This window comes from Chroicocephalus ridibundus, chromosome 2, assembly GCF_963924245.1.
Source record: "Chroicocephalus ridibundus chromosome 2, bChrRid1.1, whole genome shotgun sequence".
Lineage (NCBI taxonomy): Eukaryota > Metazoa > Chordata > Aves > Charadriiformes > Laridae > Chroicocephalus > Chroicocephalus ridibundus.
Genome location: NC_086285.1, coordinates 144,829,889 through 144,852,337, shown reverse-complemented (window position 1 = coordinate 144,852,337; position 22,449 = coordinate 144,829,889). Strand labels below are relative to the sequence as shown.

General features: G+C 43.3%; 1 protein-coding gene across 1 annotated transcript in view; it reads right to left on the bottom strand.

The window, feature by feature from the left end:
- Positions 1 to 22,449, bottom strand: part of LAPTM4B (lysosomal protein transmembrane 4 beta) — a 62,794-nt gene that overhangs the window by 11,138 nt on the left and 29,207 nt on the right. Inside the window, exons 5-6 of the mRNA XM_063327248.1 lie at positions 17,865 to 17,963; positions 10,245 to 10,340 (exon numbers count right to left, since the gene is read on the bottom strand). Of these exons, the coding sequence (XP_063183318.1) occupies positions 10,245 to 10,340; positions 17,865 to 17,963 (195 nt within the window). The remainder of the gene's footprint in view (positions 1 to 10,244; positions 10,341 to 17,864; positions 17,964 to 22,449) is intronic.

Sequence of the window (22,449 nt, the reverse complement as noted above, 5' to 3'; positions counted from 1 at the left end):
ACTAGGACACAGCAATATTTAGGGACAGATTGTGATTACCCTTGCGTGGGAAGAAAATTGGATTCAGGAAGCTATTGTCTTTTTCCATCATGTGTAACCTCATAAAAGTCATCAAGAATAATGGTGTAATTACCCTCTCCATTCAAAGGCATGGAGGGATAGTCCACCTCAGGCCACAGAAGTCTTTCCTACCTCTTGGCCAGCCCTCAACAGCTGCATCTCTAGTTGCGCATCATGATTCCGTATGGACAGAGCATATTTATTTTTTCAATTTTTCCTTCATTTTTTTTTTCAAAATAAGCATTTGCTGGATGATCACATGCTTTCTCAGGGGGCACTTGCCTGCACGTCATCAGTACTGCTGACTCGCAGAAGTATACTTTGTGTAACAAACGGTTGATGTGCTGTCCTGAGTGCAGAGACTGTGATAGAGCGTTTATCTTTTGATGGACTTTTTAATTACTAACCTGCATCTCTTTCGAACCTAATCTCCTTTTACAATTACATTGTGTATCCCGCTCAAGAATAAACAAGACAGGAACCTAGGAATAGCTCACATGGGGCAGCAAAATTGTTTAACAGGACTGCTCATCTCCCAGGAGTGTGGTTATCACAGCTGTGCTTTCATTACAGATAGTGCTGGAAAGGTTTCCATCTTATCTTCTTCCCAGCAGATGGACCATTTTTCCCTATCTGTATGCTTAGGGACATGGGATGACCCAATGTCAGTCTTTAGGCAGCACAACAGAGAGATGGGCCAATTGTAAAGTTTGGAGGTAAATTTTGAAGCCTCATAATGTTTGGGAGCAGTAAGATCTGGGATTTTGACATGACCAATCTTTAGTTCCGTCTTCCATAAATATTTTTCACTAATTTTTATTTCTATACAAACACATTCTTTTGGTATCAGTATTAAAAAGTAGGATGTAATATTGTCATGTAAAATACGTTTTTTCTTGTGCAGTGCATTTAGGCATTTCCTAGTGAATGCTGAAGACTTTGTTTATAAGCTAATTATTATAATACTGTGTTAAAACTACAAAGTACTAGTGTCATGAAAGGTGATGAACTGACAGCTTGAAGGAAAAGTCTTATGTTTATATAAAAATCTGTTAATGTTAGTAAATCACATCTGCAAAGCACCTGTCAACCTGAAACTCCCACCAACTTCTGCAGATCTTCTAAATTTGGCACATGAATGCCCACTCAGACGTGTTTTTCTGAAGCTAAGGAACATTTGTCACAGAGTTCATTTAAAGCAGACCTCACTTTCCTCGTTGCTCAGAAGAGAGAGGATCGAAAGCACAAGTGCTGCGCAGCTCAGGACAGACTGCAGTGGACAGTCAGTCCTGTGTCCATAAGGAGTCCTGAGGGAATCTTGGGAAGAGCACAGTTGATCCGAAGAGCACAGAATAGCACAGAGCTGTTAAAGTGAATTGAAATCAGACTGAAAGAATGGTCCAGAAATCACCAGAAGCCACTAATAACTGCAGGAAGCCAGACCTCTTGATTATTGTCACACCCTCAGCAAAGCAACGGCAGCTGGGTGCTCCTCCCTGGTAGGGAGCTGAACTTTGCTTTCATGCAATCTGTAGGAGAACAATGCCACCTACTGAACCATCAGCTGCAGCGCCTCCCTCCCACCTAACTGCTGGCTGATCTTTCTGCATCTGCGTAGTTTGTGGTGCTGGGTAGGTTTCGGTGCAGAGGCTTGGGGCTGGAGGAACTGGGTCGTAGAAGGAGTTCCTCCTCTGTTTGGCAAAGGCCAGGCTTCTGCTGTGCAAGGGGATGCAATGCAAAGATACCAGATGAGCTGGTGCTGGAGCTGAAGGCAGGACCAAGAAGGCCAACAGCATCCTGGCCTGTATGAGGAACAGTGTGGCCAGCAGGACTAGGGAAGTGATTGTCCCCCTGTACTTGGCACTTGTGAGGCCCCACCTCAAGTACTGTGTCCAGTTTTGGGCCCTGCACTGCAGAAAAAGACATTGAGGTGCTGGAGTGGGTCCAGAGAAGGGCAACGAAGCTGGTGAGGGGTCTGGAGAATAAGTCTTATGTGGAGCAGCCAAGGGAACTGGGGTTGTTCAGCTTGGAGAAAAGGAGGCTGAGGGGAGACCTGAAAGAAGGTTGTAGAGACGTGGAAGTCGGACTCTTCTCCCAAGTAAGAGGCGATAGGACAAGAGGAAATGGCCTCATGTTGTGCCAGGGGAGGTTTCGACTGGATATTAGGAAAAATTTCTACACCAAAAGGGTTATCAAGCATTGGAACAGACTGCCCAGGGAAGTGGTTGAGGCACCATCCCTGGAGGTATTTAAAATATGAGTAGACGTGGTGCTTAGAGATATGGTTTAGTGATATTTTTTTGTCAGAGTTAGGTTGATGGTTGGACTAGATGATCTGAAAGGTCCCTTCCGACCTAGGCAATTCTATGATTCTAAGAGCAACTTTGCAGAAGAGCAAGGCTTCTAGTGTGGGCCAACTACATGGCTCTAAAGCCACAGCGTGGCTCACTGCCGCCGGGACTTGGCCTCCTGCACCCTGCAGCATTTCCCTGTTTGAACAGTACCTCCCTCATCCTTCCCTGCATGGTGTAACTACAACTTAAGCCTGACCTGGAAAATCCACACAGGGCTCAGCTGATACACCCATATATCCTTGGCAACTGGGATTTAAGTTGTCATCGGCTTTTGCCACACTGATACATGTTCTTGGAATTATACTGAAGACTTCGACTCGTTTTTTGAAGCCCACAAAACGGCAGCTGTCAGATGGTAATGAATCAACCCTGCTAGAAAAAAAGGGTCTGGAAGGAAACTGCAAATTTATAAACACTGATATTTCCTACTTTGGAACACTCCCAATTAGTGAATCAAAAAGATTTGGAAGATTTAAATCACACATCCCCATTTCGTATCTTCTTTTTAATTTAATTATGAACACTAAGAAGAGATTTGTCTATTCCTATTGCAAATCTCTTACGAATTGTCGTGTATTAGAATAATTCCAGTATATGAACTGCAAACATAAACACAGGCTTTGTGTTTAAAATTAAAATCTACTGGGGAAAATAGATAAACATGTATATTTTGATCTTGTAATTTAACTTGTAAGTAAATTTGATGACTGTAATGACAAGTGAAAATGATTTGGAAATCTTATTTTTAAGCTTAAAGGGGTATTTGCCCCAAACTGACATCATTAATAGCCCGTTCCAAACAGCACAGCTGGCTTCTGACAGCAGCCACCTAGTGATAGGTGAGACCTATAACAAGAGGTGTGATTAGGAAATAGCACTGGGCAACAGAGCAAACATGCAGCATGAAGCAATTCAGACCGCAGGGAATGCTGAATTTTAAGACAAAATCCTTCCATAAAGAAGGAAGCAGTGGAAGAGGAGCTGAGTATAGATGACAAGATGGGGAAGTTAAAAAAAAAAAAAAAGAAGAAAAAACAATCTCTTTGGTAAGATTAAAGGACAAATGACAAAAGATGGGACTTCGCTGCAGGTTAAATGTGAAATGCTGGAGCAGCTGAAAAGCTGTTTGTTGGCAGACACAGACTGACACGATGCTGCTCTGCTACTCAAAATCAGAGAGAAGAGGAAGTGCAGACGCTGCACGTGCACTCTGGTAAGATGTGAACGCTGGCATCCACGTGGAGCCTGAGCCCTTTGAAGATTCACTGATTAAAAACATTGCTCTGTGAATGTTTATAAGCACCATTCTGCAGAAAAACAGATCCAGCATTTAAACCACACTCCCGAGTCTCATGTAAACTATTGCATGTCTTTACTTCAAGCGCTGGGGAGTTCTGCTTATATCCTTTTCCTTTTTCCCTGTCCCTGCTGCTTCTTCCTCTTCTCTGCCTCCCATTTCAACTGCTTTCCCTCCTGCAGGTTTTATCGGACACTTTCCACTAGGGAAGGTCAGAGCTCCGTTGCCTGGACTCCGTTGGAGGCCCTGAGAAGGGGTGAGAGAGTGAGTCATGCCAGGGGTATTCATTTGTGGTGTTCACTCACTTTAAAGTATGTTTATGGTTACTACTCACTGGAAAAAGATGCTTCTGATCTAGTGGCCCAGTAATAGCGTTATGCATACAAACTGCCACACCAGATCAGCTACCTGGTGAACTTTGCCATGTTTGAAGGATTTTTATGCCACGCTGTGGAAAATATCTCTAAACCAGGATTTTTATCCAAGTTGTCTTCTACTCTGACATGCACCATCCCAAAACTGGCTCAGTAGTTGGAAATCACAGGTCCCAAAGCACCTATCAGAAACTAGAGCTTTGTGCATCGTTTGTCTGCCTCCGGGCTCTGTCTTGCACTTCAGGCTGTTTAGTTGGCATGAGTCTAAGGGTCCTTCTCTCTGGCTGTAGACAAACTAGTCACCTTCCACACATGTAGAATAACACCATAACACAAAGCATGGCTCTTCCGACCTTACCAAAGAATATTCCTCTTCTGCTCAGAGGAATCAGCCAGCTGGAATGAAAGACCTGCCTCTGCACTTCTCAAGCAGGTCTCCTATTGCTTTGAGAAAGCAAAACCAAGAGTGCTGTAAACAAAAGTGTTGGCAGGTTAATTACAGTCTACTTAGTTGGTGTAATATCCACAGAAGGAAAGTATCTGTGCTGAAAAAACAAATAACTTATTAACCATTGTGGATAAATGTGTGTCAGATAGGATCCATGGGAGTGATTTGGTAAAGTATGCAAGGATGTAAATCCCACTTTGAAGAGAGATTTACGGCTTTACATTTTATCCCCACTGGCATCATGACCGGAGATGAAACTTCCATTGATTGGCTTCAGTGAGAGTTAAAAATAAACAAAATTAAATCCCCTGACTATCAAAGAGCACAAAGGATCTGTTCCTGCTCCGGAGTACAAAATGTCTAACTTTGGGTTATCTCCCACACTCATATGCTGGCAATTTTTCCAAATTGAACGAACATTTCCATGGTACTGCTGTCACAGTTTAAATTAGCGTAGAAAATTAATCTTCCTCTATGGTCTGCTTGAAGCAGTTGGCAGGAAAAAGCAATCCCAGATTGGGAAAGTGGAAAAAAGAATGTTCAGGTTACTATGGTTCACTGCGGGGGAGCCACCTTACTGCCGTGCCAAAATCTCCTACCTCCAGAAACTGAGGGGAGAGAAGTACTGGAAAAAAACTGAGAGGGACATGATAACACATCCCCAAGTGACTCTGCTGCGGGCGTGACTAAGGTACACAGCTGGATCCCCAGGTCCTGGTGTTATCAGCTCCTGGAGCATAAGAAGGTGAGGTCTTCCCACCAGTTGGGGTTCAGGGCATTCCCCAGCCCAGCACCAGCTGGTTCCCCCACCCGTAATGCAGTTTATTCATGGAGCTGAGCTGTGGACATTCATGTGGTGTCAAACTTCAATGAAGGGACACAGAAGGAGGACCTCTCACCTAACAGGGGCAGCAGGAATAAGCCGTTCACAGCCTGCAGTGGGGAGGACGTTTGTTTGTTCCAGATGGCAGGCTTGCAAAAAGGATGGCTTAAACTACTTACATTGAGTGACAAAAATCAGATTATCTGGTAGCCGATAACTGTAGCTATCAGGTTAGTTACAGTTCAGGTCTATGAGCACTATTTATAAGGAGCAGCTTGATCAGGGGGAACTAACTGGAAATTTCAGTGCTGGGAATCTTCCCCCGGAGATCAGTGCACACTTAAGTTGTTCTTATGGCTTTTAGTAGTGTGAAAACTAGGCAGTTAGTAGGAAAGCAGAGACAGCTGAATATTTTTAAAAATAAAGTGTTACTGAATTGGGGGCTGGTAACAGAGAGGAGTCTGTAGAGAGGATCTCACGAGGAGCGTGAGAGAAGGTACGACAGATGCAAGAGAGTGCCAGCAGAGCAGTCCTGCATGAGGACAGAAAACACAAAAGCTCATCTCCTGGAAGGACATACCAGTAGATTTCCACCACATGACCAGCCAAGAAGACAACAGATGAATACTGCTGTTGGGACCTGTGCACTCTCAACATGATTTTACAGAGCCATAATGGACTTGCTTTAGATAGAAACAGGGGAAACTAATTGGGAGACCCAGCAAGGACTTCCTGAATGCAGAGAGCCAAGGAACAAGGAACAAGAAGCAGGCATGCATGGCTGTGCTTAGGGAGTTATCATTTCTCCTAATCGAATCTGGATGTGATGTGTAAGTGTGCTTACACACCTTGCCAGGGGTAAATTAAGAAATGCAGTAAACCAAAAAATAATCTGATTATTATTTTCAGAACAACTTTCTGGATTGCAGAACCAATAATATGCGATCACAGCTTCTTACTCTTTTGAACCAATCCTAGTGATCTATATTAAAGAAGTTTCCTTCTTTCCTAAGAAGGAGACGTAATTCAAACATCTCAGAAGGGTTCACAGCTGCTGCAGCCAGTAAGTAACTGTGGACCCTTCCTATCTCTCTTGCACAGCATCCCCACTAATAAGGATTTGATTGTTCTTCTCGAGAAAAGCTCAGTCATTAAAGTCATATTTACATTTAAATTGAAACTCTTAGATATACTTTTCAAGGATTCTGAGCAGGTAAAATAGGCAACTCCAAGTTCAAAAGTTAGAAGAGGGCAAATAATGATCTTTACGAAGATATACGTAAATTTGTATTTATCTGGCAGTGGAATATCCAAGAATTTGATTCTGCCAAGGTGTTAATAGACCAGAGATAAGAATAACTCTCATAGCTGACATGCCTTCTCTTACAACAGACATAGGCCTCCCTTCAAAAAATGGCACACAACAATCATCAAGTAATCATAACAAAAATTCAATTGTTTATGGCTGTTTAACTGTCTGTAATTAGAGTTCTTAGAGGACAGGGTTTTACATATTCCTTTTCCTTTTTCAGTACAAATACTGCAGATATATAGAGTTTTGAATTCAAGGATGAATTTGTTGATGATTTGTTATTGAAGGCAGAGATTTATTTTTCCCCCGAGTGCAAATTATAATAGAAATAAGGTATAAATTTCATTTTAAAGAAGTTTTTCAGACAGCTGTACCAAAAAAAATGTAAGACATGGTAATAAAATGTTTGTAGTTATAAATTTCTTAGCTTCATTGAAAATATTTATGTAACTGCAGAAGGATTTTGAATTTCTAATCATCCTAATATATAAACCAGATCTTTTAAGTTTGGCAATGAACTAACCCATACTCTAGCATGTATCTAAACTCCACACTAAATGCTTTTTGTAATGCAGTGTCTAGCACTTGCAAACCTATTAACATTAAAAAAAATAATCTTGTGTGTAGAGAGTAGATGAGATGCATTAAAGACTATGCAGTACAAGGGATACTAGCAGGTAGCAGCTGGGATCTGATCTCTAGATTTTGGAATTGTTGGGTTATATTTAAAACTTGTTACTCTGAATTGTAGCTATTATGCCCAGTCCCATATTTAAGCTTAAATTTTCACTTCCATTTGTACAGATTGGTATTATTTCAGCTAATGCTGATGATAAGCACATATCAAAAACCATCCCTGAAGATGAGAATATGCCCTGCAGATATGACCTGCAGCTCTGTTGGAATTTGGGTAGCAGGTTTGCTTCTAAAAATGACACGTTTCTTTCAAAGCAGAGGGAAGAGATTGACCCACATTTTTTAAGAAACTTGTAATTTGTCATTTAAAGGGATGTTGGGGTGAAGGACCCCTGCCGAGAGAAGTTTCCCAGCATCAATAAGAATGAAAAAACATCATTTTAATACAAAAGCACACTTGAGTGTTGGGAATATTATCCAGTTCAACAGACAGCAGTGGCCTATCACAGCATTTCAAAATTTCATGAGGTTTCTTCAAGAGTCCTAAACTCTCAAAGGTCCTCAGCACGCAACTGTCAAAGCTCTATTCTTCCACACTTCATTTTGAAACCATTTTTATCCAATTGTGTTGAGCTTACTTTTTTACAGTCATGTGAATAGTTTTTTTGTTTTTTGTTTTTTTCTGATGTCTCTCAATGTAGACACAAAAAAAAAGTCTGTTGTTCCTTGCTCAGCAATGAGCGGAAGAAAGAAAGGGGCTGCTCAGGAGCACGTCAGCTCCTCCATCACATCGCTGAGTGCATTCTGCTGGTGGGTGTCCATGGATCTTGTCAGGGAAGGATGTGAAAGAAATGGAGACTGACTGCACCACCTAGGAATGCAGGAACCCAGCCTGACTGGAGAGACACAGCTAGACGTAGGTTTGAATGAAGCTTGCCTCCACTCCAAATAAATAATTCAAACCCCAGGCTGTTAGTGACTCTGTCTCCTCCTGCCTCTCTGGCTGGGCCTGAGAAACTCTTCCCCAGCAGGATTGCTCCTGGGCCTTTCTGTACTCCTGAACAAGACTTTTTGGGTGAATTTTTTGGTTAGCTGATAAATTCCCAAACCGCTCTTTCTTAGGACCCGATCTAACACCATCTCATTGAACTTACTTAGAATGAATGAACAACAAACGCATCATACCTGAAAGCACAAGATTCTGACTGTATTCAAATTAAGGAGACATAAATATTGAGGAAAGAAGAGGAGTCCAATGGTCAGGGCAGTAGCTAGTAATGCATAGCCTTTCTCAAAACCTGCCTCTGACGTAGCTGTCTTGTAAGATCAAGACAAGCAAAATTAAATTAAACTCTCAGTGCAAGAATATGTCATCTGTAAACAGGATAAAAGGGCTTCCTTTCCTCACAGAAACACTTAAAAGTGCTTTAAAGATGAGGAGGCAGCTCACAGCACTTTGGTAATTACTAAATACAAAAGTACCAAGAGGAGTTTTGGCAACCAGGCATCTCTGAACACCAAAGTCTTCTGCTTTGTAAAGGCAGCAGTGGGGCAGGTGGATTTAATGCAGCTTTTAAAAAGCCTTGATAAGTTCGGTTTCCCAGATAATCCAGTTGACAGTCTCCCACCACCAAGACTGCCAGTTCTGTCGGTTGTAGAGTTAGCAATGTTTGAAGCTGAGTTACAGCTACCCACAGGCTGAACAAAAGAGCTATCAAAATTATTGCACATAAAACTCCTGGTTTTACTCAAAGTAGATTCCAGTAAAGAAAGTAGTTATACTTCTCAGCTTTCAATAAACTCATATTTTTATACTTAAATGTCCTGGTTGCCAGCTGTGATCATAGTCTGTAAAAATTCTTATGCTTTTCTTCAAGCTCCAGGTATTGAAGAGAAATAACTTTGCAAGAGTTACAACTTTCAAGTAAAAGTAGTAATAGTTTTCTAAGCTCTTGTGGCTGCACACTTACACCAGTGGTTTAAAGTTGATGGTCTAATACCTCAGCGTGTGGAGACCACCCACAATTAGGAAAACTTGAGGCAGGCGATCGTGAAATTTTACCCAGATGATCCAAAGGACCAAGTTCATGCTGCTCCTCATTCTGTTATGTAAATGATGTAAAGACCCTCGTTACATCAGCCAGTGGAGCCACCCCAGGGACAGATTTGGCACAGTGCCCTCACTGTGTAGTTTGGGTGGAACTGAGCAGCTCCATGGAGATACCGCTGCAAACAGAACTGGCTCTTTCCAGGGACTCTTTCTCCTTGTATTCTTTCAGTGCCTTCTGCAACAAGCAAGACGTTGGTTAGCAGTTGTGCCCTGCACATATGCATGTCCATGTCAGCACTAAACTACTATAAAGTGACCTGACACTTTCCATTCTTTGAGGTTAAAGGCTGGTTATTAATTTCTTTCACGTTGATCTTTGTTTCATTCTGTTTCCTGACTATGCAACACCCATCGTGCGCTGGGAGATGAATCACTGAACTTTTGTTGCCTTTTAGCTCCTCTCTGTGAGTGTGTAAAGCACTGCACCAGATGTTGAGTGTCCTAAATCACAGTTTCCATAGCTAAATCCACATTTCACAGCAGGTGTAGCCCATGGCATCCCTGGGTCCTAATCAGTCCCCCCACGGTCCAGACCATCACACAGGTGAGAGCTCAGAGCTGCGGGTCATTCCTGAGGCCACGAGGTAAGCTGTAGTTTATGTTTAGCACAGATTCTTTAACAGACTATATGCATAAAATAAAACCAGCATTTTAGCAATAAATGTGATTTGTAACCGTACCACACCAGACTGTTGAATCTCAAGTCTAAACATAACCAAAGATGAGGACTCAAAATAAGTAGATGGTAAACTAAGGAGTCAGAAATTGATATAACGTAAAGACATTAAATACATAACATTAGACAAATGTTTGCGTTTCATCATCCTTACCGCAGTGTCATTGGTGGTAATGTACACCAACACATCCGAATTGTTTCTGCCATTAATGTATCGGTAACAGTTCCACACGCAGCTTATCAAGTAACCCTGCAGAGAAAAGGGATTTATTATTCTGTGAAGAAAATAAACGATATACATTTTTCTTTTAGAGCGTTTCTATTCTTATATAAATAAGAATATGAGCCTGAAAGAAGCACGGGACAGTCGCTTTGCTGGTTGCAGTGACTGTAAGAATGTGTAGGGGGTCTGAGAGTAATCCAACACCATTCCTCACACTGTTAAATTTGGGGTTGTTCAGTCTTGAGAAAAGGCAGCTCTGGGGAGACCTTACTGTGGCCTTTCAGTATATAAAGGGGGCTTATAAGAAAGATGGAGATAGATAGACTTTTTACCAAGGCCTGTAGCAACAGGACAAGGGGCAATGGTTTTAAATTGAAAGAGGGTAGATTTAGACTGGACATAAGGAAGAAACTTTTTGCGATCAGGGCTGGTGAGACAGTGATACTGGTTGCCCAGAGAAATAATGGATGCCTCATCCCTGAAAGTGTTCAAGGCCAGGTTGGATGGAGCTTTGAGCAACCTGATCTAGTGAAAGATGTCCCTGCTCATTGCAGGGGGGTTGGACTAGATGACCTTTAAAGGTCCCTTCCAACCCAAACCATTCTGTGATTATATGTTTCTGTGGTTATGGATACTTGTGTTGCACTAAGAGCCACTCCATCTAGGCAGAGATACTGCAATCTAGACCTATCTGAATGAAGTTTACTATTCCAGATATTTAACATTACAGCGTACTTAATGTTTTGAAAAGAAACACTTTCTCTGGGCCTGGATATATCATTTTGTGCATCTAACCTCCATTTTACTTAAATGAGCGGGTCACATATGCTGGCTTGCTTTCTTACACCTCTCTAGAAATACATAGAGGCATGAGTTCAGTTGGACACCTTGTTGCTGTGCAGGTGGTGTTGCACCCCAGCAGGGGTGAGTTTTACAACATTAAATGAAGGCACAAGTTAGACTGTGGCAAAAAAGACAAGGTGCTGCAGACACAGAATGTCTCAGGGACAGCAGCAAAAAGTAAAAAGAAACCAATTTTGTATTCCTCCATGGTAAGGATGTTTAAATATCATCAACTGGAGGTTAGTAGCATTAGAAAGTGGAAGCAAAACCCAGTATAAAGAGCACAAGCACACTGGGGACTGAAGAATCATCAAACAAATCACAGGAAACCCACCTTGTCTTGTGAGTGGAAGCCTCACCAATGACTATGTGATGATTCTATATATCACCTGCATTGTTTCAGTACTCTGTTTCACTTAATCTGACATTAAATCAAGCTATTCCATGTGACTGGAATGGTCTGGGGTCTTCCTATTCTTGCCTGATTAGAGAAAACTGCCAGTGAAAAAGTTTTGATTGAAACATGAAATTATTTCTGACCTTTAAACCATTATTAAAAATATTTTTTTTTTCAGTATAACGCAAAGAATAAACTGTTATTGCAGCAATAGTCCTACCATGGTAGCATAAACTTCACTAGTTTTGTTCTTGGAGCTCACTTGGCTCTGGGTAGGGCTGCTGCCGAGAAAACAACTAGTTGTCTCCCCTTTTTTTTGATCCGGTTGGGCAAAGTGCTCACATCTATCATCTTCATCAGTAGGACTTATTCCATTCTGGCCAGCAGAGTTGAGCAAAGTGACTGGAAGGAAGACAGGAGGCAGTAACACCTGTGGAGGTGCAGGAGTCAGATCCTCAGTATGCCAGGGACAAGGCTGATGGGACTAAGCAGTTCCCTCTGGAGCTTTCCACTTCCCACATAGTCACACATGACAGCGATGAGGAGAACAACAAGATGGTGCCCAACTTATATTTTTACTTAGTAGGTCCTGCATAGCAGTTCTTTCAGAAACCTAGCGCGTGCAAATTAAACCGCCAGCGCTGATTGGATTTGCATGTGTGTCTCAGTCTGGGTGAGTCATGTTTTTGTGACTCACTTGCACTGATGACCTTCCAAAAGCTTCTTATCCTTTTGAGCTGCCCTGTGCTTCCTCCCTCTCCAGAGCTGTCACACATGAGCTGTGTTTTTCGGGATGCCACATGACTGACTGATGGCTCGCTTGCAGAGCAGGAAGAGTTTTTTCCACCGGGGCTGAGCTGGCTGAAATCCCGTAAGTTTGCTTCCTCTTCTTTATGGCATCTTACAGACCCTGGATGATTTGGAGCTGTTGCAGACTTTGGTAATACTTTCTACCATAAAATGGGGAGAGTAAAAGTCTTCTGGAGGGAGCTGAGTCTGAAGAGAAGGTTAGGCTGGCTCTACAGCCTGAGCTGCAGGCTATGCGAGCCTGCCCTAGGCTACTGAACCAAGTGCTGTAAAGGCATATACATACACTTCTGGGGGATGCAACCCATCTTTGTAAGAAACCCTTTACATTAAGCCTACCTATTTGCAAACCAATTTCTATACTCCTCCTGTTAAAATCCAAACTGAGGGAAGCTTTGTTTCAGATAATACTGTCTTATCTGGGAGAAGCTAGTCGGAGATTTATTTCTGAATGCTCCCAATTCTGTTACATGCAGTGAATAAAACACATTTAACCACACAGTGAACCCCTACAGCTCTTCCAGCTCTGCGCCCTAGCTCTTATCAGCCCTGCTCCTGCATGCACGGGGTGCTTCTCAGTGGGTGAGGTCTGTTCTAGCCTTTGAATTAAAGAGGTCATCAGCCAGCACACACCAAGTAATTGGACCCGAGACGCTGACCCACATATGGCTGAGAGTGGCAGCAGCTCAGAGCGTGTCCTTGTCCAAGCACTTTGGATATGTACTGCTGGCCTGTGAATGGAGCCATGGAAACTCATTTCCTCAACCTGTAGCTTCTTCTTTAATTTTGTTCCTAATTGCTGTTTTCTACTGATGCTGCTGCACCGTTAAATGGGATTGCTGATTCAGTTACCAGTATTTTCCTGAAAAACTTGGCTGAGGTTTCCAATACTGCTTTCAAATGTGTGGCTGGACACACAGTATATAAATATATCGATTTTTCTCTCAGGAGACCAATGTTCACAGTTGGAATAGGTCCCAAGTAAAAGGCATTAAAGTCACTTTAGCGTGATCCCCCCCTTGGTGGTATTGCCACATACCACAGCACAGGCTGCTGACAGACGCCGTTGGGGGGGGGCAGCCCCAACAGCCACCCCCTGATAGGAGGGGTGCGCAAGCAAGACTGAGTGTGGAAACAGGCACGGTGCCTTCTTCCGCCAGCTTTCAGTCTTCCCGTCTGAATGGTGGCAAACGACTTCAATCCCTGAGGAACTGAAACCCACAAAACTTTACAACCCTGCCCCTCGCCGTTGGTATTGCATACGCGCTTGTTAAGCTGCAAAACAACAGTAAGGTACTGCGCAATTTCTGCTCATCAGACATGTGCCTGACCAGCTGACTGACCGGCATGTCTGTGGAACTTAAAGGTCGCTGTATCCTGCCGTTTCTTATAATGCAGCAAGGAAAAGTCGGCACCGATCTGGGTCACGGCAGCCCTCTGGGCAGCTGCCTCGCTGGCAGCAAGCGTGGGGTGAACGCCGCAGACCCGACACAGCCCCCTCGGGTCAGGAGCCGTCTGCACTGAGTCCCGTTTTATTCTCCAGCTGCTTTGAATTTTCTATTTACAGAGCTGGGCTGGTCTTCAGTAACTGGTAAAAATGAGATAAAGATTTCTAGACAAACAGGAATGTATGTGAAGATTTCAGAGGGATGCTAATGGCGGACCAGTTAGCCACGTGTGTTTCACATGTCGGTGCAGAAGGAGAAGAAACAATGGGTTGCTGTGCTGATGAAATCTGCAATTAAATCCATCTTCTCAGCACAATAGAATGTGTATCTTCTGAGCATAAAAAGGCTGTACAAGAATTACTCCTTATAACTGCAAAGAAATGCTGTGACTGAAAGGAATTAATGATGTCAAACCAAACCACTGGCCTGCGGCACTTTAAAAGGCACCTTATATGGGCCAGGACATCATCTGTTGGCTCACAGTCACACACAATTTAAAGCGAGTGACCCCTGCTTTGGAGAGGGGTAAGTCAGTCCTATAAGTACCTGGCCACCAGCAAGCCCAGAGCTGGGACCTGCCCCAGGCTTTCATGGAGCAGGTGGCAACCTCATGGCTCTGTGCTGGCCATTTCTGTGGGCGGGAGTCAGAGCTTGGCTGTTGGGGATGTGTTCATGGTCCCGACTGCTGCTCCATCACCCCTGTGGGAAGGCAGCAGATGCCGGGGCGATGTGCTGCAGGTCAGGGTCAGCCCTGCCAGGAGGCTTCCCCTGGGCTGAGACACGAAATCTTTCAGGCCGATAAAACTTCTCTCAGGGTCATAAAACTTCATTCTGTATCACCCTTCCCCACCTGCTGAGGACACCAGGACATGCAGAGTGGTCTCATTCCCAGGCTCAGCACCTCATACACAGAGATTATGGGCATATCACAGAGACCAGGGTTAATATTCAGTTTGCTGAAGATCAGCCTGTCTCACTGAGCTGGGATACTGTTCAGCGGCCTTGCTGGCAACTGCCTCTTTCTACCTACTTTCCAGAAAAAGAAAGGCCAAAAAAGAAGAGAAGAAGAGGCTGCACAGTGCTCAAGGCAGCTTGGAGAAGGGTTTTTTCTGGTTGTGACTATGCTCACCTGAGCCAAGCTCATTTGGGCCTGGGGGCTTTGCCCATGGTGGGGAAGTTGAAGTCTCAACCGTTCTGTCTCAGCAGCTGGGGCTGGCCAGAGGAAGCCAAAGCCCTGTTCCCCCAACCAGCTGCAGAGGAGGGCGCGATTTGAAAGCCACTGTGTTGGCTATATGCCATTTGAAGTCCTGTGTACACATATATAAATACATTTATGCTGCTGGATGTCCTTCCTCAGCCAGATAGGAAGCACCTATGTTTCATGGTATGTAACTCTGGTTCAGTTTCTAGACAAACACAGTAAATGGAATAGCACATTTTGGTCGACTCTGAAAAAGATTCTGTGTGAAAGCACCTGAAATATCCATTAGCTGTTTTGGATCCAAGTAAATCCTAAGGACTAAAAAGACAAGTGCTTGCGTGTGGTTAGCTGGCTCGCTTTTTTACTCCCCTCTCTTCTCCCCCACTTCCCTTTCCACAATCCCACGAGTGCAAAGCAGAAACCCACCACCTGATGCTGCTATATCTTGATTTCTGCTCAATAGTGTTTTGCTTTACATGTCACTTCACCCAAAACAAAAGTGTCATAACACCAAATGTTTCTGAGGAATTATGTGATTCTGTTTCATATTTCCCACCATCTGAATGCAGCTTTTCCTAGGTTACAGTGTTTTGGTTTCTCTCCCTATTTCTAGTCAAACTCCAGAGGGAGAGGGAACTCAGGCATATTTTTATGCACAGTACCTTTTCAGTTTTAGTATATAAACGTGGTACCATCTGTTAAGTCTATCAGTGATAAAGTGTGATGCATCTGATAGTGTCCAGCTTTCTTTTCATGGAGCAGATTCCATAAATCTGCATAGCAGCTCTTCTGGAAACAAGAGAAATTCAAATCAAAATGCTAACTGGAATTTAGCATGTGTTTCTGTGTGAGTCATATTTTTTGTGACTCATTTGCGATATAATATGTTGCTAGAATGAGCATTATATGAGCCACATACATTCTTGGAAAAAACATGTGTTAGCCGCTTTAAAACAAAGTAAGTCTTTTGCACTATTAATTTCTTATTTTTCTTTTTTTTTTTTTCTGTAGAAAGTATTTTTGCCATTCTGACTTTAGTTGCATTTTTTTTTATAAGCTTGAGGCTTCCTTATCATACTTCCTCCAGCCATACATGGGGTAAAAATGAGCTAATGTTTGCATTTGAGAAATGTAAAGGCACATCCCTCATGGCACCTAACAGATTTAGGTATTTATTACATTCATACGTATTTCTTAAAGCTGCAAACAGAATGAACTGTATGGCTGTGAACATGTAAAGCCAGAGGGCTAAACTGTATATCTAAATCATAGAAGAAAAGTGGATATTGCTTCCAAAGCACCTTAAAATACCCTATCTGGTTTGTTTGTTTGATTGTTTTCAATTTTGAAGTAGTTTCAATAATCTAATCAATGTCTTTGGTCACAATAACTTTCCCTGTTCATGTTGTCAAATATGTTGTCTGGAACCAACATCCCTGGTGCCACTGTGGCTCTTTGGGACTTCTCTGATCTTATGCGTAATTGCTCTGCAGAGAAAGAGACAGAACTATTCTGAAATGAAACCCAACACGAGAAATACAAGAGCAGCAGCACTGGGCCATGAGAAACTTGCAGAAGGGTGCAAGAAGAGGGCAAAAATACCGGCATACTTTCCAGGAGGTCCAAGGCTCAGGGGACTAGTTGAGCCACAGGTGGTTGTTTTTCATACCTTGATTTGTCTGATCTTATTCTGAGCTCCTTTTGGACTCCTGCCCTGCACAGCGGGTGGGGGCCAACCTGGCTGGACCATGAACCTGGGTGCGGGGCTTTCACATGAGCCCTTTCCAGCTGTGCTGGGTGATTCTACATCTCCCCTTTGTCTGGTACCTGCCACCTCCAGCCCTCTCACCCGTGAGGTTTGCATAACAGCAACTAAATCATCACTCCCTGGGTCCCTTTGCTGCCTGGTGTGACGGTTCTTTACGTTGTCCCTCCCAGGAGGGATTGTTTGGATCTTTTTACCTGCTCTACAACATCCTTTTGGAGATAGGGCACTAGAAGTGAATGCACACTTCCAGAGGCAGTAGACATCAAAACTGGCAAAGAAATCTTTAGATTTCTGGGTTTTCTATTCCTTTCTTAATATCCTCAGCATTTGATTTACTTGTTTGACCAGAATTGAGCAGTAAGATAATGTTTTCACAGGTCTATCTATTACTGTTACAAGATCCCTTTTTCGGGTGGTCACACTTAGTTCGGAGTCCACTGCAGTGTCTGTGAAGCAAGGTTGTGCTTCCTCTGTGCCCACCACTTAGAGTTTATCACCAGTGAATTTCTCTGCCATTTCATCGCTCAATCAATGAGTGCCATGAGATCCTTCTGCAAAGCTATTTTGAATGACATTGCAAAAAAGTGTTGCTAGATTTCCTTTCCCTTCCCAGATCTTTTATGAATTTACCGAACAGCACGGGTCTCACTGTTGTGAAGACTGATAATTTATCCTTATTCTCTATTTCCTAGCTACAGTCTGTGAGATGACCTTTCCTCTTGTCCTTACACATCTTAGGGTGTTTTTTAAAGCCTTTAATGAGAGACTCTGCCAAACACCTTTTGAAAAACAAAGAAGTCTGTATCAATGGGCTCTCCCTTGTCCACTGGATGACTCGCTCCTTTGAAAGATTTATGTGTCATGAGTTCCCCCTACAAGCATTACGCCTCCCCATTGTGGTCTATATGTTCATGTGTTTGTCTATGAGATTTTCTGCTTTTTTTCCACAATGTCTATCACTTTGCTTTGTATAGCTGTCAGGCTGCCTGGCCTGTAGTGCCCCAAATCTCTTCTAAAGCCAGACTTCCCAGCAAGGGACATTCCACCCACGACCAGAAGTAGACTTTATACACAGTAACGCACTTACCTTAAAAGCCAAAATGATACTTATGAAAAGGAGGATAATCACAACCAGACACGTAGGGTTCACAGACATAATCTCTTCCTTGTAGGGAAAGTTGGTGGGCTGCATAAGCAAAAATAAGCAAAACCACTGTAAGTTAATCTCACGAGTCATTTAAGAGCCATTCAATTAGTGCACTCTATAATTAACAGCTTACAAAACTTGCTGTGATCTACTAAATCTGGAGCTCTCTGCACCAATAACCAGTTTCAGTAAGTTTGGCTGGAAATGGCATTGCAAAGACTCAGCTGCCGAACATTCACCGGAGGGCTGGGGGGTTTGCGTTTTCTTTGTGTGTGCTGTGGGCTGTCTTTCCCTCTGTGCACATTGGGTTTGTATCTGACACAAGCTAGCAAAGGACATCTCTCTGGGAGCTTTGCAGCAGGAAATCTGCCATCTTGGGCAACAGCTGGCAATTCCTGTACGTACTAACTAATCATTATCTTGTACTGGCACTGGTTGCCAAAGGCCAGTAGCAGCTCCTTCCAGAAAGTCAAAGCAGGAAAAGCTGGACCTAAATATTTGATCAAAAGATATTGGGTCTATTTTGCTCTATCTTATTTTGGCGAATTTTGAGCTACTTCTCCAGGAGCACTTGTTAGTGCTGCTGAGCGTGTGCCTTGTGAAGGCATGGGCCCTACAGGAGAGCAATGTCATGATTTCAAACCTAAACGTGCTCCAGGTCCTTCTGTTATCCCATACGTGAAATAGAGGTGACAAAATTAATCTTCCTACTTAGCATAGGCTCTAGTGATTTACAATTGTGAAACAGTTTAGGATCACTGGCTGAAAAACAACCTCTGAAAATATTTTCCTGTATTTGTTATTGCTTAAAGAAAACACACCCTTTAGAACGAATGTTCCAAATCATTTTGAAATATTGCAAGGCACGAGTTCCTGTTTTGGTTAGAATAAACCATTGTTCACAGACGGAGCTGTTCTCCACAAAAGATAGCTCCGCTGCAACGCTCGCTCATTATAACTGAATGCATTATCTCCTTCCACACACAACCCCCTTTTCCCTTACAGGTCTAATTACTTAACCAGGCCAGCTCTGCATCCTTGTCAGGATAATTAACTAGACCGAGCTATAACTGTAGTTCTGGTGATGATGGTATAAATCCAGAGTAACCTCTTAATACCCCTTATACCAGCACTCGGCCCAGTGCATCAGGAAATTCTCTTTTTTTTTTTTTTGGACAGCTGCTGGTGAGAATAGCTCTTTATTTAGCGCTTCCATGAACTGTTCAGAGTGGTTAACGTCAACAGCAGCTGTAACCGTTTGCAGAAAAACGTTACATAAGCACATTTTCCGCTTCTTGACAGCAATGTTTCTGTGCCTGCACTGAATTTCATGGCTGAAGTTTTTATCACGCTATCTTCTTTGTCAAGGTACAGCTTTTGTAGGAAACTAGATTGCTATAATTCAGTAAATGGCTTTTTTTTTTTTTTTTTCCGCAGAAGGTAGTTGCTAAATATAGTGGATGCGGTCACCCAGAGACCAAGAAAGCAAGAGTATATGCCAAGAAAAGATGCACTGAAAAATAAACTCAAGCCTTATGTGCAGAAAACTGAAGTATTAACGCCACAGTCTGCCCTCCTGCTTGCAGGAGAGAGGCCATGCCCGTGGTTAGAAAGTCGAGTCAGTTAAGGACAGTTACGGTAACACTGCCCCAAACCAATATTTTACTACTGACCTACCATTAAAAAGCTAGTCAAACTAGTTTGTAAATGTAATAAAAAACTCCTAGTGAGGCTTTGATCCTCCTACACTCTGTTTTTTGGGAACTAGTCAAAGACTGGATGACTGCATGCCGGGGTCCTGGCTATAACTTAATGGCCTGTTTCCAGACATCAACTCAACTGGGATCTGCATGGGGGCAGGAGGAGGGCAGGAAAATGACCAAGAAAGTTCCCACTACCCTGAAGAGCAGGAAGATCTGCTGGAACCATGAGCCCTGGCCAAGGCTGGGAGCAGCACGTGCCGCAAGGTAGTGCCTGGCCCTCCCTTACACCAGCAGCGTTTCAGGTGAAAGGACAATAATTCAGCACCGAAAGCTGCAAGCCAGGAGAGCACGTGAGGAGCAAATGCTGCAGTTTGTCCCCTTCAGGCTCAGATTTCTGGGTGTCTGTCCTGAAGAGATGTGAGGTGTAAGCAAGCCCCAGCGAGGTGGTGGGTGCTGCATCCATGTGGTGGCCACCCCCACCGCAGGCACCTGGGAGATCTTGGTGTGGGGAGTGAAAACTGAAGCTGACCCCTCCTGGAGCTTCCCGGCTTGCTGTGTGGGAGAGAAAGCTTCCAGGGCTGTGATGAATAGCCCAGGGGCATTGGGTCAGCACAGAAGAAAGTCCCTTTGTTTGCTAACCAGGATGGTGGCACCTGCTGACCAGAAGATGTTTAATGCTGGCTTGCCTGGGTAGGCCTGCAAGCAGCCTGATCTTGACTCACGACTACAAATTAATTCAGCAAGGTAGGAAAAGTAATTTATAAAACCTGGAGCTTTTGTCAAAGAAGCAGGAAAGGTGATGATTTGTGTCCGGTTTTGGGCCCCTCACCACAAAAGAGACATTGAGGTGCTGGAGTGGGTCCAGAGAAGGGCAATGAAGTTGGTGAAGGGTCTGGAGAACGAGTCTTACGTGGAGGAGCTGAGGGAACTGGGGTTGTTCATTCTGGAGAAAAGGAGGCTGAGGGGAGACCTTATCGCTCTCTGCAACTACCTGAAAGGAGCTTGTAGAGAGGTGGGGGTCCGTCTCTTCTCCCAAGTAAGAGGCGATAAGACAAGAGGAAATGGCCTCAAGTTGTGCCAGGGGAGGTTTAGACTGGATATTAGGAAAAATTTCTACACCAAAAGGGTTATCAAGCATTGGAACAGGCTGCCCAGGGAAGTGGTTGAGGCACCATCCGTGGAGGTATTTAAAAGATGAGTAGACGTGGTGCTTAGAGATATGGTTTAGTGATTTTTTTTTGTCAGAGTTAGGTTGATGGTTGGACTAGATGATCTGAAAGGTCCCTTCCGACCTAGGCAGTTCTATGATTCTATGATGAGAAGTATCTCAGGTGGCTCCAGGCTCACCCGGCCCAGGCACCGTCACAGATCTGGTGCCATCGGGTTGCTCTTGGGGTCCACCCAGGGCAGCAGCTGCTCCCAAAGTCTCATTCACTCCCACGGAAAATGGGTACCAACAGTTGCTCAGATGAATCAAACTCCTATTTCCCTTCACTGTCTGCAGCGATAAGCTTGAACACCAATGTGGATGTAGGAGGTGGGAAGAGAAATTCTGCTCCTTTGTGTGGGGTTTGCTCTCCTGTGGGGGGACCAGCAGCTGAAATCCTGCTGCTGGGAAGGCCCCGGGCACCAGGCTCAGTGCTGCAACTTCTGGGAAAAGCTCAGTGTCAAATGTTGTGCAAGGTTTGATGAAGCTGAGACTGAAATACGGCTGGGGGGGAAAAATCAAGCCCATTGCTGGAAATACAGGAGTGATTTTGCAGCAGGACATGATGAAATTTTCTATACAAACAAGAGGTAGTTGTAGTGGTGTGGCACTGGCATGCTAAAGTCATAATTAAAGTGTCATTTATAACCTTGTCACAGACACGGAGCGGGTTGCATACATAATAATATGTCCTGTAAACTTTCAATTTAAAAAAAAAATTCCTGCTTATACGTAGCAAAGCTGTATTAGACACTTAAAATGAAAGTATATTTCTACTGCATCAACATTGTACAAATACACAAGAACAAAAAGTCCAAGGCTGTAGCCCCTTCTCGTTCCCTCAGCCTGCTTGCATAACCTTTCATGTTTTCCTTCCCCTTGGACAACAAAAAATCCACTTTAAAAGATGGTGTGGATTCTCATTCAATAGTTACAGACCTCCAAATATTACAATCTTACAAAACTGAAAGAAAAAGTAATGTGTCCGTAGAATTTTTAAAGCTCTGCCATGAGCTAATAGTACTTCTTCTTTGGAATTACAAAGTGGCATTAAAAACATCAGAAAGAATATTCCTTTTCTAAGCTTTAATTTATGGGAATAATTTCTTAAGGTTTAATCTCTTTTATGTTCTCTAAATGTTTTCCCTGGGATTTAAAAGTGTGACTGATGCCACCTGAATTGTTAGACAGCAGCCTTGCAGGTAGCACCACAATACAGCTATTTAATATACTCTGAAATTTTCTTTAGGTGAACTGTAATAGTCCTGTACTTTCATAAAAAACAAGTTTGCATAACTCAGTTTCAGACTAGCCTGTTCTGCACCTCCGCTTCAATTCATTTCGTACACTGTTATCAAATGACAGAAGATGAAGTGTTTAATTTGAAGGCTTTAGAAAGCTCATATATCAAAGATTTAGTGGGGCTAAAGAAAAGGAATGTGCTCTAGGTCAAACTGCTTTAGACCACTACACTGGTCCAAGAACCAAAATGATTTTTACTTTACACATGCTGGATTTACTGTATGTGAAGGGTTTTGTTTTTCTAGTGACAATGATAATGACCAAGATGTCCAACATGACCCTTGGAAAGTTCTATCATGTGATCACCACCCAA